Source organism: Falco rusticolus, chromosome 3, assembly GCF_015220075.1.
Source record: "Falco rusticolus isolate bFalRus1 chromosome 3, bFalRus1.pri, whole genome shotgun sequence".
Taxonomy (NCBI): Eukaryota; Metazoa; Chordata; class Aves; order Falconiformes; family Falconidae; genus Falco; species Falco rusticolus.
The window spans coordinates 46464028-46480039 of record NC_051189.1 but is presented as its reverse complement, the minus strand read 5'-3'; the positions used below and the strand labels follow the sequence as shown (position 1 = coordinate 46480039).

General features: G+C 40.5%; 1 protein-coding gene across 2 annotated transcripts; it reads right to left on the bottom strand.

The window, feature by feature from the left end:
* Positions 1-2606: 2606 nt before the first annotated feature.
* Positions 2607-15802, bottom strand: LOC119143982 (epidermal retinol dehydrogenase 2-like). Of its 2 annotated transcripts, none has more exons than XM_037378674.1 (7): positions 15702-15802; positions 14546-14902; positions 10489-10620; positions 8901-9000; positions 7080-7224; positions 5998-6120; positions 2607-5499 (listed from the first exon to the last, which is right to left on the bottom strand). In XM_037378674.1, the coding sequence occupies exons 2-7, from the start codon at positions 14873-14875 to the stop codon at positions 5406-5408; spliced, it is 924 nt and encodes a 307-aa protein (XP_037234571.1). In that variant the 5' UTR covers positions 14876-14902; positions 15702-15802; the 3' UTR covers positions 2607-5405. The 2 variants fall into 2 exon arrangements, with proteins under 2 accessions (XP_037234571.1, XP_037234570.1); XM_037378673.1 differs by having other exon boundaries at positions 15678-15781.
* Between the last annotated feature and the right edge of the window lie 210 nt (positions 15803-16012).

Here is a 16012-nt window from a genome sequence, read left to right as displayed (position 1 = left end):
CTGATCATTTATTTGGCTTCAGCAACAGTTATGTGCAATGGTAAATGGCAATTATACCTGTATTCATTATTTTTCACATTAAAAGAGTAATTTCTTATTAGCAGCCTGTGGCATCTTGAAGTATCTGAAGTATTGAACAGAGGCATTGTATTGACTGAAGAAAGAAACTAGAAAAATCTATAACAGTAATCAACGTAGAATTTTGATCTGTTAATAACAGTTCTTTGGATTGATTTAAGCCTTTCTACCTCATAAAATTGTATGAAGTATTGAAAATAACAAGATAATATAGAAAGTAACAGCATTACTTCTGAGTGTAAAAATAAATAGAGATGACGATTCTGTTTCTAGTGAGCCTGAAAAATTTTATAAGCATGAAGCCTCCTTATCCACAACCGGCAATAGTGAAAAATAGGGACAGTACATTTATACATACTTTATACCACTTCCATTATTTTTTTGTGTATCCTGGGGTACAAATAAGAATATTGAAACAGTGGGATTAAACCTTTTGGTCAAAGACAAAGGTAGTGACAGGGGAACAGGGAATTTCCTGACTTTCAGCTCCATGTCTGTTCTATTACTTGTGGGAACTGTGAACTAAACACCTTTCCATGCAGAAGCTAAGAAGTTGAAAATACATTTTTCACTGTGGGCTAGAATATAAAATGAGCCTCAATATGCCTTTGGGTATCTTAGAATGTCTTTTTCTAAAAGTTGTCCTACTAAAATAATTTCCTTTATTTCTCCCACTATAGGTCAATTTGCAACGGGTTCCCCAATTTCAGAATTACTAATTAATAAAATAGGAGAATAAGGTGACACTGGGAACTCCTAGTATCTAGTAAGTGACATTCCTGTAGCATGTGTTTCAACAATAAGTGAAATTAATGGAAATCTTCCCCACAGTGAACAACATATTCAAATACTTCTGCGTACTGCTCTGTGATCAGTGTGCAAATTCATCTGTAGCCTTTGTGCTGGCTGGGAGCATCTGATGGGAATTAATTGTCTTTATGTGGTATCCCGAGACCTTTTGCTGGGTTTCTTGCAAGCACTGGTACCTTGATGGTGTGCAAGGGAAACCGTGCACATCAAGGTCTTCAGGCTGGCCCCTGTGTTATGCTGTCTTTTCCCATCTGTTTCCTTTGGTCTTCTCTTTGTACTAGTAATTTACTCTCTCAGATTGTTTTCACTTTTCAAAACTGGGATCCAAACAAACTTGTTAGATAAAATAATGAGTTTTCCAGGCTTGGAGGATGATTGGGCATTTGGAAAGCCTGAGGTTGTTGCGGGAATGTTTTATAATTTAATGGGATAATGCCAATTCAGGTGATTAAACAGAACAAGCTATCAGAATTTCTGGGAAGGTCCATTTGTTTCTATTAGGTTCTGCAAGTTACACCTCGGTGCCTCTAAGCTGTTATTCCATGCTTAGGTACACAAATGAAGAATTCGAGCATATATGAGAAACTGCAGTGATGACTTATGAGGAATATAAATTGAATCTGATTGGGTGGAAACATTTATCTCTCAAGTAAAAGATGAACTAAAAAACTCAGGATGTAAATGTATGTAATATATCTCCATTTCCATGCAATGGCTGTCTTCACTAGAGCTGTGTGTTTTGGATGGTTATCCCGATTTGGTTATGGCAGTGCAGACCTTTGGGTCTGAGCCTAGAAGCCCACTGCATAATGGTGCCTATGGTACAGTGTATTGTACATAGCACTGTATTCTCTGCTTTCTGCAGATGCTGCAAAAATGCTCTTCCTCCAGAAGGAGCTTTGCTGCGGGGCAGAACTAAGCTGCACTGAGCCAGCCAGCCTGCGGACCTTGTCCTACAGTAAGCCTCTCTCTCCCCTTCATGCTCTGGGGGTTAAGGAGTCACAGGGTGCCACATACCACCAAAACCACCTGAGCTCTCACTTACGGAGTGAAATATCCAAGAGGGTACAGAAATTGCTGAGAAACTAAAGTTGCATGTGGTTGCCACTGAAGTTTGCTTAAAGAGTTTTGTTAGATTACAAGGTGACTCAGTATCATTCAAATGCTGCTCTCCTCAAAATGCTTATAATTTGAATATGATTAATGTTCTTTATATGATACCCAATTCCACAACTTCCTCTGTAAGCAAAATATGCTCTGCAAAGGTATTTTGTGCTATTTGGTATAAAACAAGAGCAAGAAACCGGTTTTTATCCGACATCACAGATTAGCTCTCTACCGATGCAGCACCATAGGTAGATTCAGCCCATGGCTAATCTGCCTAATCCACTTGTCGCTTTTTCTTCCATTTTCCAGAGAACCAAGACTACTCCCAGAGGAGAAAGAATGAAGATAAACTGCCTTGCAGTCCCATTTTCAGCTTCAGTGGTAAGAGAATTTCTCTTGCAACATTGTTTTTGTGTGGCGGAATTCCAAATAAGATGAAAGCCTCAGTGGAGGAAAGTACATGTTTCTCGAGAGTTGTCAGTAACTCTGAGATGCTTCTTAAGTGGTACATTATATTTCAAAACACAAAATAATTTTATATTACAAAAAAGGAACAGCATCTGATTGAGTCTTCTGAACTTTATTAGGAAGGTCTTAGCTTACAGGTTTAGAACTCTGTTACAGGATCCATCACACTTCTTTCTGTACAAATAAAAAATGAAATCTTTTCCTGGTATTTTCATAAAAAAGAGTGAGTTACTGATTTCTAAGGCTGATAAGAAGATCTAACAGATCACTATGAGAGTTAGAAAGCATAAGCTTTACAAATTCCTTCTTGAGACAAGCACATTAGCCAGGGAAAAAACGGAGCCAAAGAGTACCCCTGGCAGAGATTGCAGCAATACAGAGTAAGGCTTTGCAAGGTGGCTATGCAGAGTAGGTGAAACATGGCTTAGAAAACACAGCGTTATTTCCTTTATATTATTATTAAAGTTTTCATGTCCTGTGTATATAGATGGTAAACTTAGCAACCTCAAATGTTGGTGGTAAGGTTGACAAATTTTAGTTAAAGAAACTGCGGGGGGTGGGGGGGGTGGGGGTGGCAAACAGTGGTACTGAAAGGAGAGCCCTTACAATGCGCTCTTTGGATACAAATACTTAATCCTGACATACTGGACTTTTAATGATGGCTAGTCCACCAAATCCTAATGTGACTAAAAGGTAACTACTTCAAATGTGAGCCTCATTTTACAAAGAATTTTGAAATATAGGACTCTCACCTTGGAAGCCCTGTTCATAAGCTCTGCATTGCAAGCAATGAAATTATGTATTAAGCATATTCAGGCCCTAAATACATTCACAAATATAATGTCATGGCAGTTTGTAGTCTCCTGTAACCATTCTTAAAACCAATCATAGATCAAATTGCAATGTTCATGTGGAATAAGGAAATCCCAAAACTCAATATATTTGCTTGCAGTTGAGAAAATGATCGTTATTTGCAGGGAAACAATTTAGACTTTGTTCCTGTCTCATCAGTAGGAGAAAAAACATATTTCAATTACTGATCACCTAGAGAGTTTTTCAGAGTATAAATCAATAAACATCGCTTTCTAAAGAGCCAAACTTCAGATAGGTTTCTCCTTCTATCACCTAAAATTTTCCCCGTAATATCTATAGGGTACATGAAAAAATTTACTGAATGTATGTTTACTTTGAAAACACTGAGATTTGAAAAAATAGGTTCTTAGTTGGACTGTGCACTCAATAGGCATTTGTAGCTGGAAGGGAGCTTGTAAGTATGGGGTTAATTAAGTGCAGTAGAAATACGGTGACAAATGTGGGCAATAGATGACCGTTCAAGGTTCTCTTGAATTCCTTACAGTGGAGTTTTATAAACCATGCTTTGTAGATTCCTTATTCTGGTCTACAATTTATTTATTTTTAAATTAAGCAAATTATGAATGGTTTACGTTAGCATTTTCTGAAAATTTGCATGAGGATTGATTTTTATCATTTAAGTACCAGGCAATACTTTTGCTTAGCTAATCTTTGAACTTCTGCTCTTGGGGAGTTTTTTCCTTTAAGACCTTTAGGTTGTTATTTCATTCAAAGACAGCTGAAGGACATGGCTGTGACTTCTCTCCAAATATGAGATTTTGCCCAAGAGCTAGCTCATAACTGGCCAAGAACACATGAGGTATTCCTCCTGTCTGTCCTCTTTTTCCCATGATTTACAGCAGAGTTATGTTTCAACAGACACCTCATTGAAATTTCAGTCTCTGAAAGCCATACAGTCCATGGGAAGTTGTTGCTCGGTCACTTAACATAACACCTATGTAATTTTGAATTTTAATGATTTTTCAGAAATTACTCTGAAAATTGCCAAAGATTTCTTGCACAGATTCCTCACAATACTCTTAAGTCAATTATTTTCTAAGTAATTTTACTAAAGTTACTGAACCTTTAGAACTGTGTGGACCAGTTTGCAGGTCCAGATTCAGCTGCTGACTTCAGGGACCTAACCTGGGACACAACGTCTTGAACCCAATTATCTGGCCTCAGCAGGGTACTTCAAAGCTGCATAGGAGCCGACAGGGTCAGAGAAGGGAGTCAGATGCCTGTGGACTTCATCAGTGTTCAACATGTAGCTGCCTACAGCAGATGCTCACCGCAGAACCTATGTTTATAAATGGGTGATTTCTATAACGGATTTTTTCCTGTCTGCTTCCTCTGGTTGTGGGGGCTTCATCACCTTTCCGTTCTGAGTAGGCACATTACTTTTTTGCCACCACCACAGTTTTACAAAACATTCTTTCTAAGCCACAACCTTTGATAAATGATCCAGTATCAGCCTCTAGCCATGGACTAAAACCAAGGCACATATCCCCTGTAGAACTGTGTTTAGAAAAGTGCACTGTGACTAATGAGAAGCACGGTAAGCACCACAGCACTGCACTTTATCAGCACTCATTGCAGTTCACTCCTCTTCAGGACACAGGCTCCCTGTGCAGCTCGTCAGCCAGAGCACATCATCCACAGTGCCTTTCTTCATTTTGGCTTTGTGTGAACTGCAGTGCTGTTTTGACACTGAAAGGGAAATATGTTAAATGCTTTGTGTTTTTTTTCTTTCTGCATGAACAGTAGTGTGTTTTTCCCATGCTTTGAGATTTTGCTTAGAAATTGAGAATTCAGGGTATGAAATTAAGTCAAACATCCCTGCCAGGTCATACAGACTTTTATTGAGAGCTCAGATAAAAGCAGCATGTCATCATAAAGTGAGAGAGCAGGCTGTGGCTATAAATCAGTGATTAAAAGACAGTTATGAAGAATTAAATTGCATGCTCAGCAATGTCAGATATCATACAAGAAGCAAATCTTCTGTCAATGAATGATTCTGAATTAATTTTTACTGAAAATTTTCAATTAGATGGCACTTGAGGTCTTCAGAATATTTTGACTGAAAGGTTTCAAGCATTTTCCTTCCGACCAAAGGCTTTATCCAAGCTGTTGGTGATCTTAAAGCAAGATTCGAAGAGTAGTATCATTTTTCTAGGAATGAGACTGATAAGACAAACACCAAGTTAGCCTTATGTTTTTTTAGAAAAATGTATAAATAAACAAATGATAAATTTGTTATATGTGCTCAATACTTCTAATGTCTGGCAATAACACATTTGGTGCTCCCATGTTATAAATGGGGGGAACAAATGACAGACCAAGCCATTCTGTGAAAGCCCAGCCAGTGGTGAAGGCAGTTACTGGCAGCAGACAGTTCTAGCCCAGGCATTGCTCCCAGTATACCACCACAGGAAAACGTTTGAAATTTCTATCCCCATAACTATATCTTAAGATGTATATTAGAGACAGAAGTGGACAGAGGAATGCTTTTCACCTAGATTATTTAAAATAACAACCTCTTTTTCTTCATAATTTGGCATATAACTGGACTGGCTGCAGGAATACTAACTAAAGAATTGCTTTTACTAAACTTTCCTGCTGATTTTGCAGACATATGGCAAAGGAAAGAAGGCAATGCTAGAAGATGAGTCACATTCTTACATTTTGAAAGCAAGAAAGTGTAGAGTCAGAGGCATGATTAGATAAAACTTTTCCTTTTGAATTGCATCCATGATCTTGCCGGCTGCACCCTCTACATCATAAACAGGAAGAAGCAGTGGGTTTCTGGTGAAATAAGAAATGAAGTATTATGAAATTATAAAACTACTTTTGAGATGTATTCCAACACAGAAATAATTTAATTAAATAATTTAAGAATTTTTCCCCTTCCCCTCAAGTAGCCTTCAAAAGGAGTCTCCAGTTCTCTCTGTTCCTGCTATCATCAAAATAAATTGAAAACGCTTTGGTGATGTGAATTCTAATGACTTGTGCAAGCCCTGCTCCAACCCTAATGAGGTTCATGCCCACAGTGACTGCAGCATTGAAAACTACCAAGCTAAGCCCTACTATATGCTGTTCTATGCACAGTAGTGATGCCCTTTGCACACCACCTCCTTTTCTACTGTAGATGTTGAGGCAGCAGCTAAACAGACCAGGACCAGGCCTGTTTCCAGCCAGGAGGAATGCTGTGCTCTACATAATATATGCTACTACAGGATGATGAATGGTGGAAGCAGGAGCAGAGCACTGAAAAAACAAGATCACGGGTACTGTATTGACTAATAGAGTGCCTGCCACCTCTCCCATCACTACAGACATACAGCCACTCACCCAGTACTACCACCACAGCTATACTCACTCAGAGAAGTATAGTACCTGCTGATACAGATAGTGGGACACGTCATGGGGTATCCTGAGAGCCATAACTGTAATCACAGTGCCAAAATTTCTTAGGGCACAGAATCTCAACAGTCAGTGCCCATTCTGCTAACAAATAAGGTTGCCTTAAAAAATGCTGTGCATCCCTAACTGTTCCTTGATTGTGAGATTATACAGTCCCTGTTGCACGTCAGTCATTAATTGTATACAACACTTGGATTTCTTATGTTGAGACACAGTTGTATGTGCCAATAGGGCAAAAATACTGAATTGAAAAGCAAATCAACCTTATAATAGCTAGAGACTGAATATGGCATATCTAGTGAGTAGTGATTCTTTTTTACATATGAAATAGTTTTACTTACTGGCATTGAAAACCTTTAGCTAATTTAGTATTAGTAAAATAAGGGCAAATGATTGTGGTTTTAACGCCTTGTTTTCCTGCATGATACAGTTCCGAAGCTATGGCTTCCATCATTCCAATGATTGCACACTTACTTGCAGCATAATCTGAAAAGTGAAGAAAGAAGAAATAGCCAAAGTATGTCACAAGCATCCCAGTGTTATATACAGAAATCAATGCTTTGTAATAATATTTAAGCCCTCAAATTACCTAATTATGTAAGTAGAAGTCTTGTAATTAGTATTTTAAGGATGCTGTGCATATTGGTGATGCTAACTCTGAGGGTTAATGGCTCTTCCCATGACTGATGCACAGTTTTCTGAGGATAAGATTAATGCTTTCCAGAGGACATTTTTTTTTGAGTGCACTATAGAGAGATATAGGAAGATGAGCTTATTCAACATTTCATGTACATTTCCAGATACTCATATGCAAGCCAGGCCTTCCTGGATTTCAGAACATCTTCACCCTTTAATATTACAGGTTACATTTCAGTAAGAACTATTTCTGGTGCTAAAATCTAAATATCCTACTTATAAATGCTGCTTTAACCTATTACTTCTTTTGATTTGCCCTGCAACTACAGTATCATTTTATTTGCCTGGGAAGACTGAATCTTGTCTAAATTTTATTGCTGAACATATGGAACTCTGACCTTGGAGATAATAAAAAATTGCCCTCACAAGGCCCTGTTCAACCTGATCTAAGTTGTGTCTGCTTTTATTTGGGGGGGGGTTGGACCAAATAACCTCCAGTGATTCCTTCCAACCCAAATATTCTATAATTTTGCAACTGTAAGAACCTTATTTTAATACAGAAATTTACATGTGGTTTCCTAAGGCTTTTTCAAATGTGTGTGAAAACAGTTAGATACAACAAAATCCAATTTTGGTAAAACAGTAACTTCAAAAACTGACATCAGAGACAGTTTGTTATTCTTCAGGGATTCAACCACAGTGGATGATGGAACCATACATAATGCATAGCTTCAGTGTAAAAAGTTATAAATGCAGGTCCACTTTCATAAGCCTTACAGATAAATGATGAAAGCTGGATGTGACCTATTATCAATATAGAAACTGACCCAACGATAACAGGTGGCAAATAACACTACAGTAGCACCATCAGTCAGCAGAAGAAACATGAGACACTTATTACACTGAAGTTCACGTTCTCATAGGGTGACCTAAGAGATATGATCAAGATGTCAGAGAGCCTTGAGGAGAGACTGGGCAGCAGACCCAGGCTGATGAAATAGTCAGGACTGTAGCAGAAAGCTCTCCTGAGGGAAACAGCCGAGAATATGGAGCTGTTAAATAGCTTAAAACACAGTTCATCCAAATTAATTTTGAGGAAAACTCTGCAAAAATGCCTACTGGACCTGTAAACCATTTTCCAACTAAACGTATAGTTCCAGGCGTAACCCACGTATGTCTCAGAACTCTGAACATTCATCTGCAAAAAACCTGGCATGAGAAAGTGTTAGACAACCTGTATGCGGGGCTCCCTCTCACTGCACATGTATAAGCTGTATTGTCTTTCTTCTGTGGAGGTAAGACAGGCTGCAGTCAGACAGTAAAATCTGCAGTGAGCTCCCTCTGCCACTGAGGCAACATGCCACCATCATCCTCTTCAACACACCACCACCACCTTTCGTATCTGCAGGCTCTTCCTGAGTGTTCGATACATCAGTATAAACTGCTTAAACCAAGCATTCGAGAGATCTCCAAGAGAAGTTGTTTGTATGTAGATCTAATTTGTAATGGCACTTGATGATACTAACCTGACATTCTGTACAGTCCCAACAATCCTGCTGCACTGGCTATGCTAACCAGGTGTCCACGGTTACAGGTCATCATGGCTGGAAGAAAGGCCTTGCAAGTCTAAGAGACAAAAAAACCCCAACCCTTCATAATAAGACATGCTAAAAATACTGCATTCCAAATTAGGCTTTACAACCTGATTTGCTTTCTAGGTCTTCAATATACAAGAGGCCCAGCTGAACTTCTATCTCTAAGAATTTAGAAATGAGAGAGAGCATTTCCTTGAATGGCTGCCCTCTATCTGAAGATCTGCCAGCATTAAAATAATGGTGCTAAAAGCAGCAAAGTTTGTTATTTTCTCTGCCTTCTGGTTCCTCACAGTCTGTCTGAGACTACTACCAAAGATTTGGTACACAAGAGGGAGCCAGAAGTCAACACATCAAGGGGAGCTCAGCTGTCTACCAGCCCCAGCTGCTACACACCAAACTGCCTGACAACTCCGGGCACCCCAGACCACCACTGTGGGTGATGCTAATTATATAGGAGGACACTAGAGTTTTATGAGGGGGAAGATAAAAACAAACAAACAAACAAAAAATACTCCCAAAAGACAAGAGCAGTAACAATTTTTTGTCAGTAGCTGAGATGTCCTGCAATGTCTATTTGACTCCAGATGTGTGTGCCTACTACATGGTTTTTTGGTTGAGGACCCATGGTCACTGTCCTGCCATATGTCTCTTCAGACCTGTCAGGTAGAACATTTCTTTCAGTCCCTTTACCTTAAGTATTTGGAAGAATGATGCACTGTGGGCTGGAAAATTATTAGAGGACTTCCATCTGCAATGATTTTCTGTTGAGAAATGCCATTTAGCTACATTTTTCCCTGATGCAGGCTACTCACTCAGGCATATAAAACACAAATGCTAGAGGGGGCAAGAGTAACACTCCCTCACAGCAAAACCTTCTAAAGGTCAACCGAGACCCTAAATAACAGCAAATTCCTTCAGAGGTATGAAAACAAACCACAACAAAGATAATACTATCAAGATTAGTTTTCTATGTACATTAAGCAGATGGTGACTAGGACACGCAGCACAGAATCATAGAACCATTTAGGTTGGAAAAGGCCTTTAAGATCATGGAGTCCAACCATAAACCTAACATTGTCAAGTCCAGCACTGGTTGTACCTCCCTGAATGCTACAAGTCTATTAGACAAAGCCTTCTGGTGCCAGCAGACACCAGGAGCAGGAAAGCCACATGCCATCACGTCAGCACTAACTTCAGCCACAGCTGTGACAGCCACAGCATGTTGGATGACACAGCTGCACAAAATTTTGATTTACCAGAGTGCTCAAGCAGGTCTGTGTTAATATTACTGAGACATACAGAGGGGCCTGTGAATTTGGTGTGCCTCCAATTACAGGATGATCAAAAATACTTATCTTCCCCCATTCAAGGCCCTTCCCGTCCCTATTCCAAATTGGGTTCCCCAGGTAGGTGCCACCATGGGGATTTTCACACTAAAATACTTGCCTGTATTTTACTTGCATTACACTAAAATACTTGCCTGACTTTTGGTCACCCAGGAGAGAAAAAAGTACTTTACCCAGACTTGAGAGAAGAAGTTGACTTTTAAGGACTTTTCAAAATCTTCATCTGGAACGTCACAGAACTTTTTCCCAAGCAGTATGCCAGCATTATTGATTAGAATAGTAACATCCCCAACTTCCTTTCTAACCTGAATAAAAAAGGGATAAACAGGAAGCTTTAGAAGGCATCCTTGCCTCTTGTGCTTTGTTTATGAAAACTTTTAGTGATATTTGCAAGTATTTATATATCTACTAGAAATGTAAATACCTAAGAACTGTTGTACTGCATCAGCTCAAAGGTCCATCTATCCCCATAGCCCTTGTCTCATGGCACAAAGCAGTGAAAAAAGGATCAGGACTAAAGTCTCCTCCAGTGTACGCCTCAGCTTTTCAGACTCTGCAGTGCAGGATCTTCCTGAGAGAGATAAGGTATCTAGACCTTTGTATTTAATATATTCCCATGATTTCCCCCCTCAAGAATTTGTCTAATTGCTTCCTGAACTCCAGAATACTTTTGATTTCCACAGGAACCTAAGATAATGAGGTACAAAGCTTTAGTGTGCACTGTGAGCATGCTTTAATTGCAACCTGAACATTTCTTGTCCCCTCTTTCTGGTATTGTGAGAATCTGTACTCCTCAGCCAAGCCTGTTCAACCCCTTTTCCAGATCTTTTCTACTGAACAAAAGAGAATTCAGCACAGATCTTTGGGAGATACCAATCCTTTGAGCACAGAAGCATGTACCATGAAATAGACAATACCACTTGGAGAGAAGGCCAAAATCACCATTAGCTCAATTTGGATTTGTTATAAAAAGATTTGATTCCTTGGATTATACTTGGATTTATATCAAAGCAGATGCCAAGATTTACTTATAGTATTAAGAATCAGGCTCACCACAGAGTTTTTTTGTGCTACAGGCAGTTATTTGGTGTCTCAAAAATTGTGTAAAGACTACAAAAACATAAAAATCCCAGATATGCTACAGTCTGGCAATTTGGGAACAGGTACTTGGATCTGACTCCCCAACAGCTGAACTCCTTTGGCTCTCTCTGGGAACCTCAGCATTCAGTGAAGACTTGGTACTCCTCCAGCTGTGTCCTAGACACATATCTTATAATAGGCAAGCAGGGCTCAGATACTAGCACCTTTCCACCTGCCCAAATGAATGCAAATCCAGACACTGCTGAGTATGGCAGGAACACCCAACTCTTCCTTTGTAGGACAGATCTGTACTTTCTCCCCACTCGTACCTTTCTAACTGCCATGTCAGTCCATATGATGATCCTCTTTTTTTCTTTACAACATAGTTTCCGCAATGGCGGCATTTTATTTAACCTGGCTTCATTTGACATGTTTACTCACTACCCCAAAAATGTGGGAAGCGTGACTTCCATTTACAAAAAGTCAAGCTGATTATTCTTTGTTATGTATTTCTTCAGATGTCTATTAATTCTTCTATTTATTGTCATTTCTACCAATTTTCTATAAGACAGGTTTGTAGTTTCTTTGGGTCCTCTCAAGCGCTCTTTAAAACTGGCATGTTTTACTTTACATCATTCCTTGGACACTTGTTATAGCAAAACAACCCCCACGGATTTCTGGCTCATCAGACCCCTATCTGATTTCCTTCAGAATTCCCAGGTGGAGACTGCCTGACCCTGAAAATTCGTTGCTGCTCACCAGTTTATTCTAAAACCTCTTCTTTAGGCACTTTGATGATCTCATTTCCTTCCTAGAAAGTAAGGTTCCATTAATGGAAAATACCTTTTTTTTTTCCTGCAGTGAATATACCAAATAAAAGCAATTAATTTAACTTTTCTGCTCTTGCTTTATCTTCTGTGCCCAAGATCAAGAGTTTTCATATTACCAGTCAAAAAGCTGCAGGTATTTCCATGAGCAGAAGAGACCCCTAGCTGAAAAACTTGATCTAAAAAAAAAACCTGGCTGCATTATGGCTGTTCAATTAATGCAAATATCTACAAAGGTGTTGGTATTCTTAACAGTATTTTAACACCTTAACAGCAATTCCTGAATTTTAAACAGCGCTCTGAGTTTCTGCTTGTAGGTCAGTCTGCCCACTTCAGGATACTCTTTGCTGATATTGGCACAGCAGATTCTGCAGGCTGGAGCCCTGTGGCTGATCTGGTTAATGTGTTTGGAGACTGAGAATTACTTGAGTGCACAAAACAAACATTTTGAGACTGTTAAACTAAGAACAAACAAATAATTTCAAAATATTCAGCATCAACAGAAAACTCCAACAGAGAAATTACTTACATAAGCTTAAACTAATAATTTTGTTGCATATCTTTGCAAGAAGCAGATAGCATTTATGGGAAGAGGGATTTAATGCCAATTTCAAATGTTATTTTTAAAAGAGATTTGATCTCAGTCAATTCTAAAGTGAGTTTCATCCTTGCAAAAAGGGGATTCTAGAAGAACTGCTGTTCGATTTATAGTATCATTCCAAATAAAGATCAAGTGTCGTATTTGAAGTACAGACCATAAGTTGCTTTGACTGATTTTTCATCTTGCTGGGAAGTGGTAACAGATATTACTATTGTTGAAGTTACTGAGAATTCCACTCCAAAATTGTAGGAGTTGTAATCAGTGCCTTACACAGGGATCACATCATCTGTACTGCCCAAGTGCTTGGCAAAAATCATCCTCCTTGAGCACTGAGTATTGGGTCAGCACAGGCCAGGACACCGAATACCTTGCTCATCTCTGCAGACATACTATTATGGTGCAATATATCCTTGCCACCACTGTCCAAGTACTACTATGATATCACTTGTGGTTCTTAACATCTAGCACCAACGGCCTCAAGTGGAATTTTCTTCTGTGCACTTAGTTGGCTGTGCCCCAAATGCTGCTAACAAGTATGGGTAAAATAATACCTTGCTGACTGCAAGCATGAGAATTGCAGTTCCAGATACTTACAGATCCTGAATCTAACTTACCCTTTAGGAATACTTTTCATCAGGAATATTTCTTGAGGAAAAAAAAAATCTATTTCAAACTTTCATAGTTGTCTTCAGAAAGAATTAAACTGTTTTGGTTAAAAGTAAAAGCAACAACCACAATGCAAAGAGGCCTCCTGATAACTCTTAGAAAACGAATATTACATTTCAAGGCTATTTCAAAACCATCTATCAACATTCACGTAAACATTTTAGCTAATTTCTCTGTCGTACGCCTGTGGACACAGAACGTCAAAGATGTGACTTGAGAGTCACATATATAAATTCTCAGTATATGTACTTAGCAGAAAAGGAATTTATCCTTGGATAAAATGGCAGAGTGGCTAACTGGATTATAAATCAGGTTATACTGGGAAATATTTTCAGGCAGTTTGTAGTTTAAGGACAAGTAAAAATTAATCATGTTAGATTAATGTCCAGTTCTGGATTCTGATAATAACGATTAAAAAATAAAGTTTACAAAGCATAGGTCAGCACAACACAAGAATGCAATTTAAAATGGAATCCTTCTCTACCTTACTTTCCAGCTGGATTAACCAAAACATAAACTGAAGCAGAGCCATCAATTTGACTGGAGAGCAGCCATGTCCCAATGATATTTCTGAAAGCATTACACCCCACATGGCCCTTACGGAATTACAATTTTCTAAACAAACAGACAAAGAAAAAAAAGACACCCCTACCACCCCAATATCCGCTGATGTTTTTTAGGTTGGGTATTTATTTATTTATTGGTATCTTAAAAAAATATTAAAGATTAAATAAGCTAATATCATGGAGCTAACCTCTGCTGCATGTTTCATCATACTCCTTCTAAAAGAAGTAACCATCTCACAATGGAGACTGGAAATGGATACAGCTTGACAGAACAGATTAAACCCCAGTCACTTTATTGCAAACATAGTTTAAGTTCCATCTAGAAGCTACTTGTCAAAATGAGGTCATTGCCCTACATGAGTACTTCCTTCCCTTAGTGAACAGTGCAATATCTTAAAAAAAATAATAAAATTCAATAGCATTTGCTATGCAAAAGAAGCAAAAAATCAGAAGCAAGAAGCCAAATCAGAAGCCAGAAGCTGTATCTTACCTTGTCTGCCTGTTCATAGACCTCCTCCTTATTGGTACAGTCACAGTGGTAAGGAAACACTCTCTTAGCTCCAATTTTTTGGGCTAATCTGCTTGTTTCTTTGTTACCTTCGTCATCAACGTCCCAAAGAACCAAGGTTGCTCCCAAAGGAGCAAAATTTAAGGCAACATGCCTTCCAATCCCATTTGCAGAGCCAGTAATAAGCACTATTTCCCCAGCAAAAGTTTTTTTGCATGAAGGAACTATGAATAAGATTAAATTCTCAAAAATTAAAAAAAGTAGTGACTTCAGGAACTGTAGTATCTTCAGGATGCTTTTGAAGTTGAACATGATTTTTCAGGCACAAACACCCCTCTTCTGTTAAAAAAACGCAGAAATACATTATGTTACTGGCCCCTCAAGACACTCAGATGCCGACTAAAAAAAGAGCCTGGCTTTCAAACAACTATTTCTTTCACGTTGTTATTTTGTGCAGGTACAAAATACCTTACTAGTCTTGTGATAGCTGCCGTCTTCGTACTAGTAGGATGAAAGCAAGTAACTTCTGCTAGCTCCTACACACCTGCTGTTGCGTTCCAGAGTCTTCAGCTTCCACCTCGGTTTTTAAAAAGGTTTAGTAACACACATTTTGCGTACACACAGGTATGTTGCGGCAATGGCTATGGAGTACTCTGTTCTCATAGCAAGGTGGTATTAGCTGAAGAAAAAGTACGGAAAAAGCTGGTGTGCTACAACCTTGGAAAGGAAAGGATCCATTTTCCAGTGCCCTGCGGCCCGGATCACAGGACGTACGCTGTCATTTAACAGCAGACTAGCGACCGCACAGAAAAGCACGGCCCTGGGGGCTACCGGCCTTGATTTTCATCCCGCTTTCAGACCACACCATTTCTTTCACAGGCCTCGGGAGGGCAGCGCCCACCGCCGGCCGGCCGGACCCAGCCCGCCGCCCGCCGCCGCGGCCCGGGGTAGGGGGTGACTCCCGCCTCCCTGCGGCTGCGGTCCCCTCCCCGCCGGCCCTGCCCCGGCAGGGCTGCGCGCCCCCTCCCGCCGCGGCCTGGCCGCCCTGCTGCGCGGCCGCCCCCCGCCCCCGCCCCGGCCCCGGCCCCGCAGCCGGGGCGACCCCCGCGCTCACCGCCGGCGCGCGGCTGCCCCGCACCTGCCCGCCCGGCCCGCCCCGGCCCGGCCCGGCCCGGGGTTTGGTTCTGCGCGGGGGCGGGCTGGGGAGGTGCGCGGCCGGGGCAGGCGGCGCTCGGGTGCGTGAGAGCGGCGGGGCGGCTCCGGCACCCTCCGCCCGCCCCGCCGGCAGGGCGGCCGCGCCGGGGCTGGGGAGCGAGCGCCCTTTGCTGCCTCCGCTGCGGCGGCGTTGTGGTTACGGAGCTAAACACTTCGTAATTAACAACACAAATCGGTCTTCACCAGCTTGCCCGCTGGCTGGGGTGGGAGCGAAAAGGGAGATGCCGGTCAGAA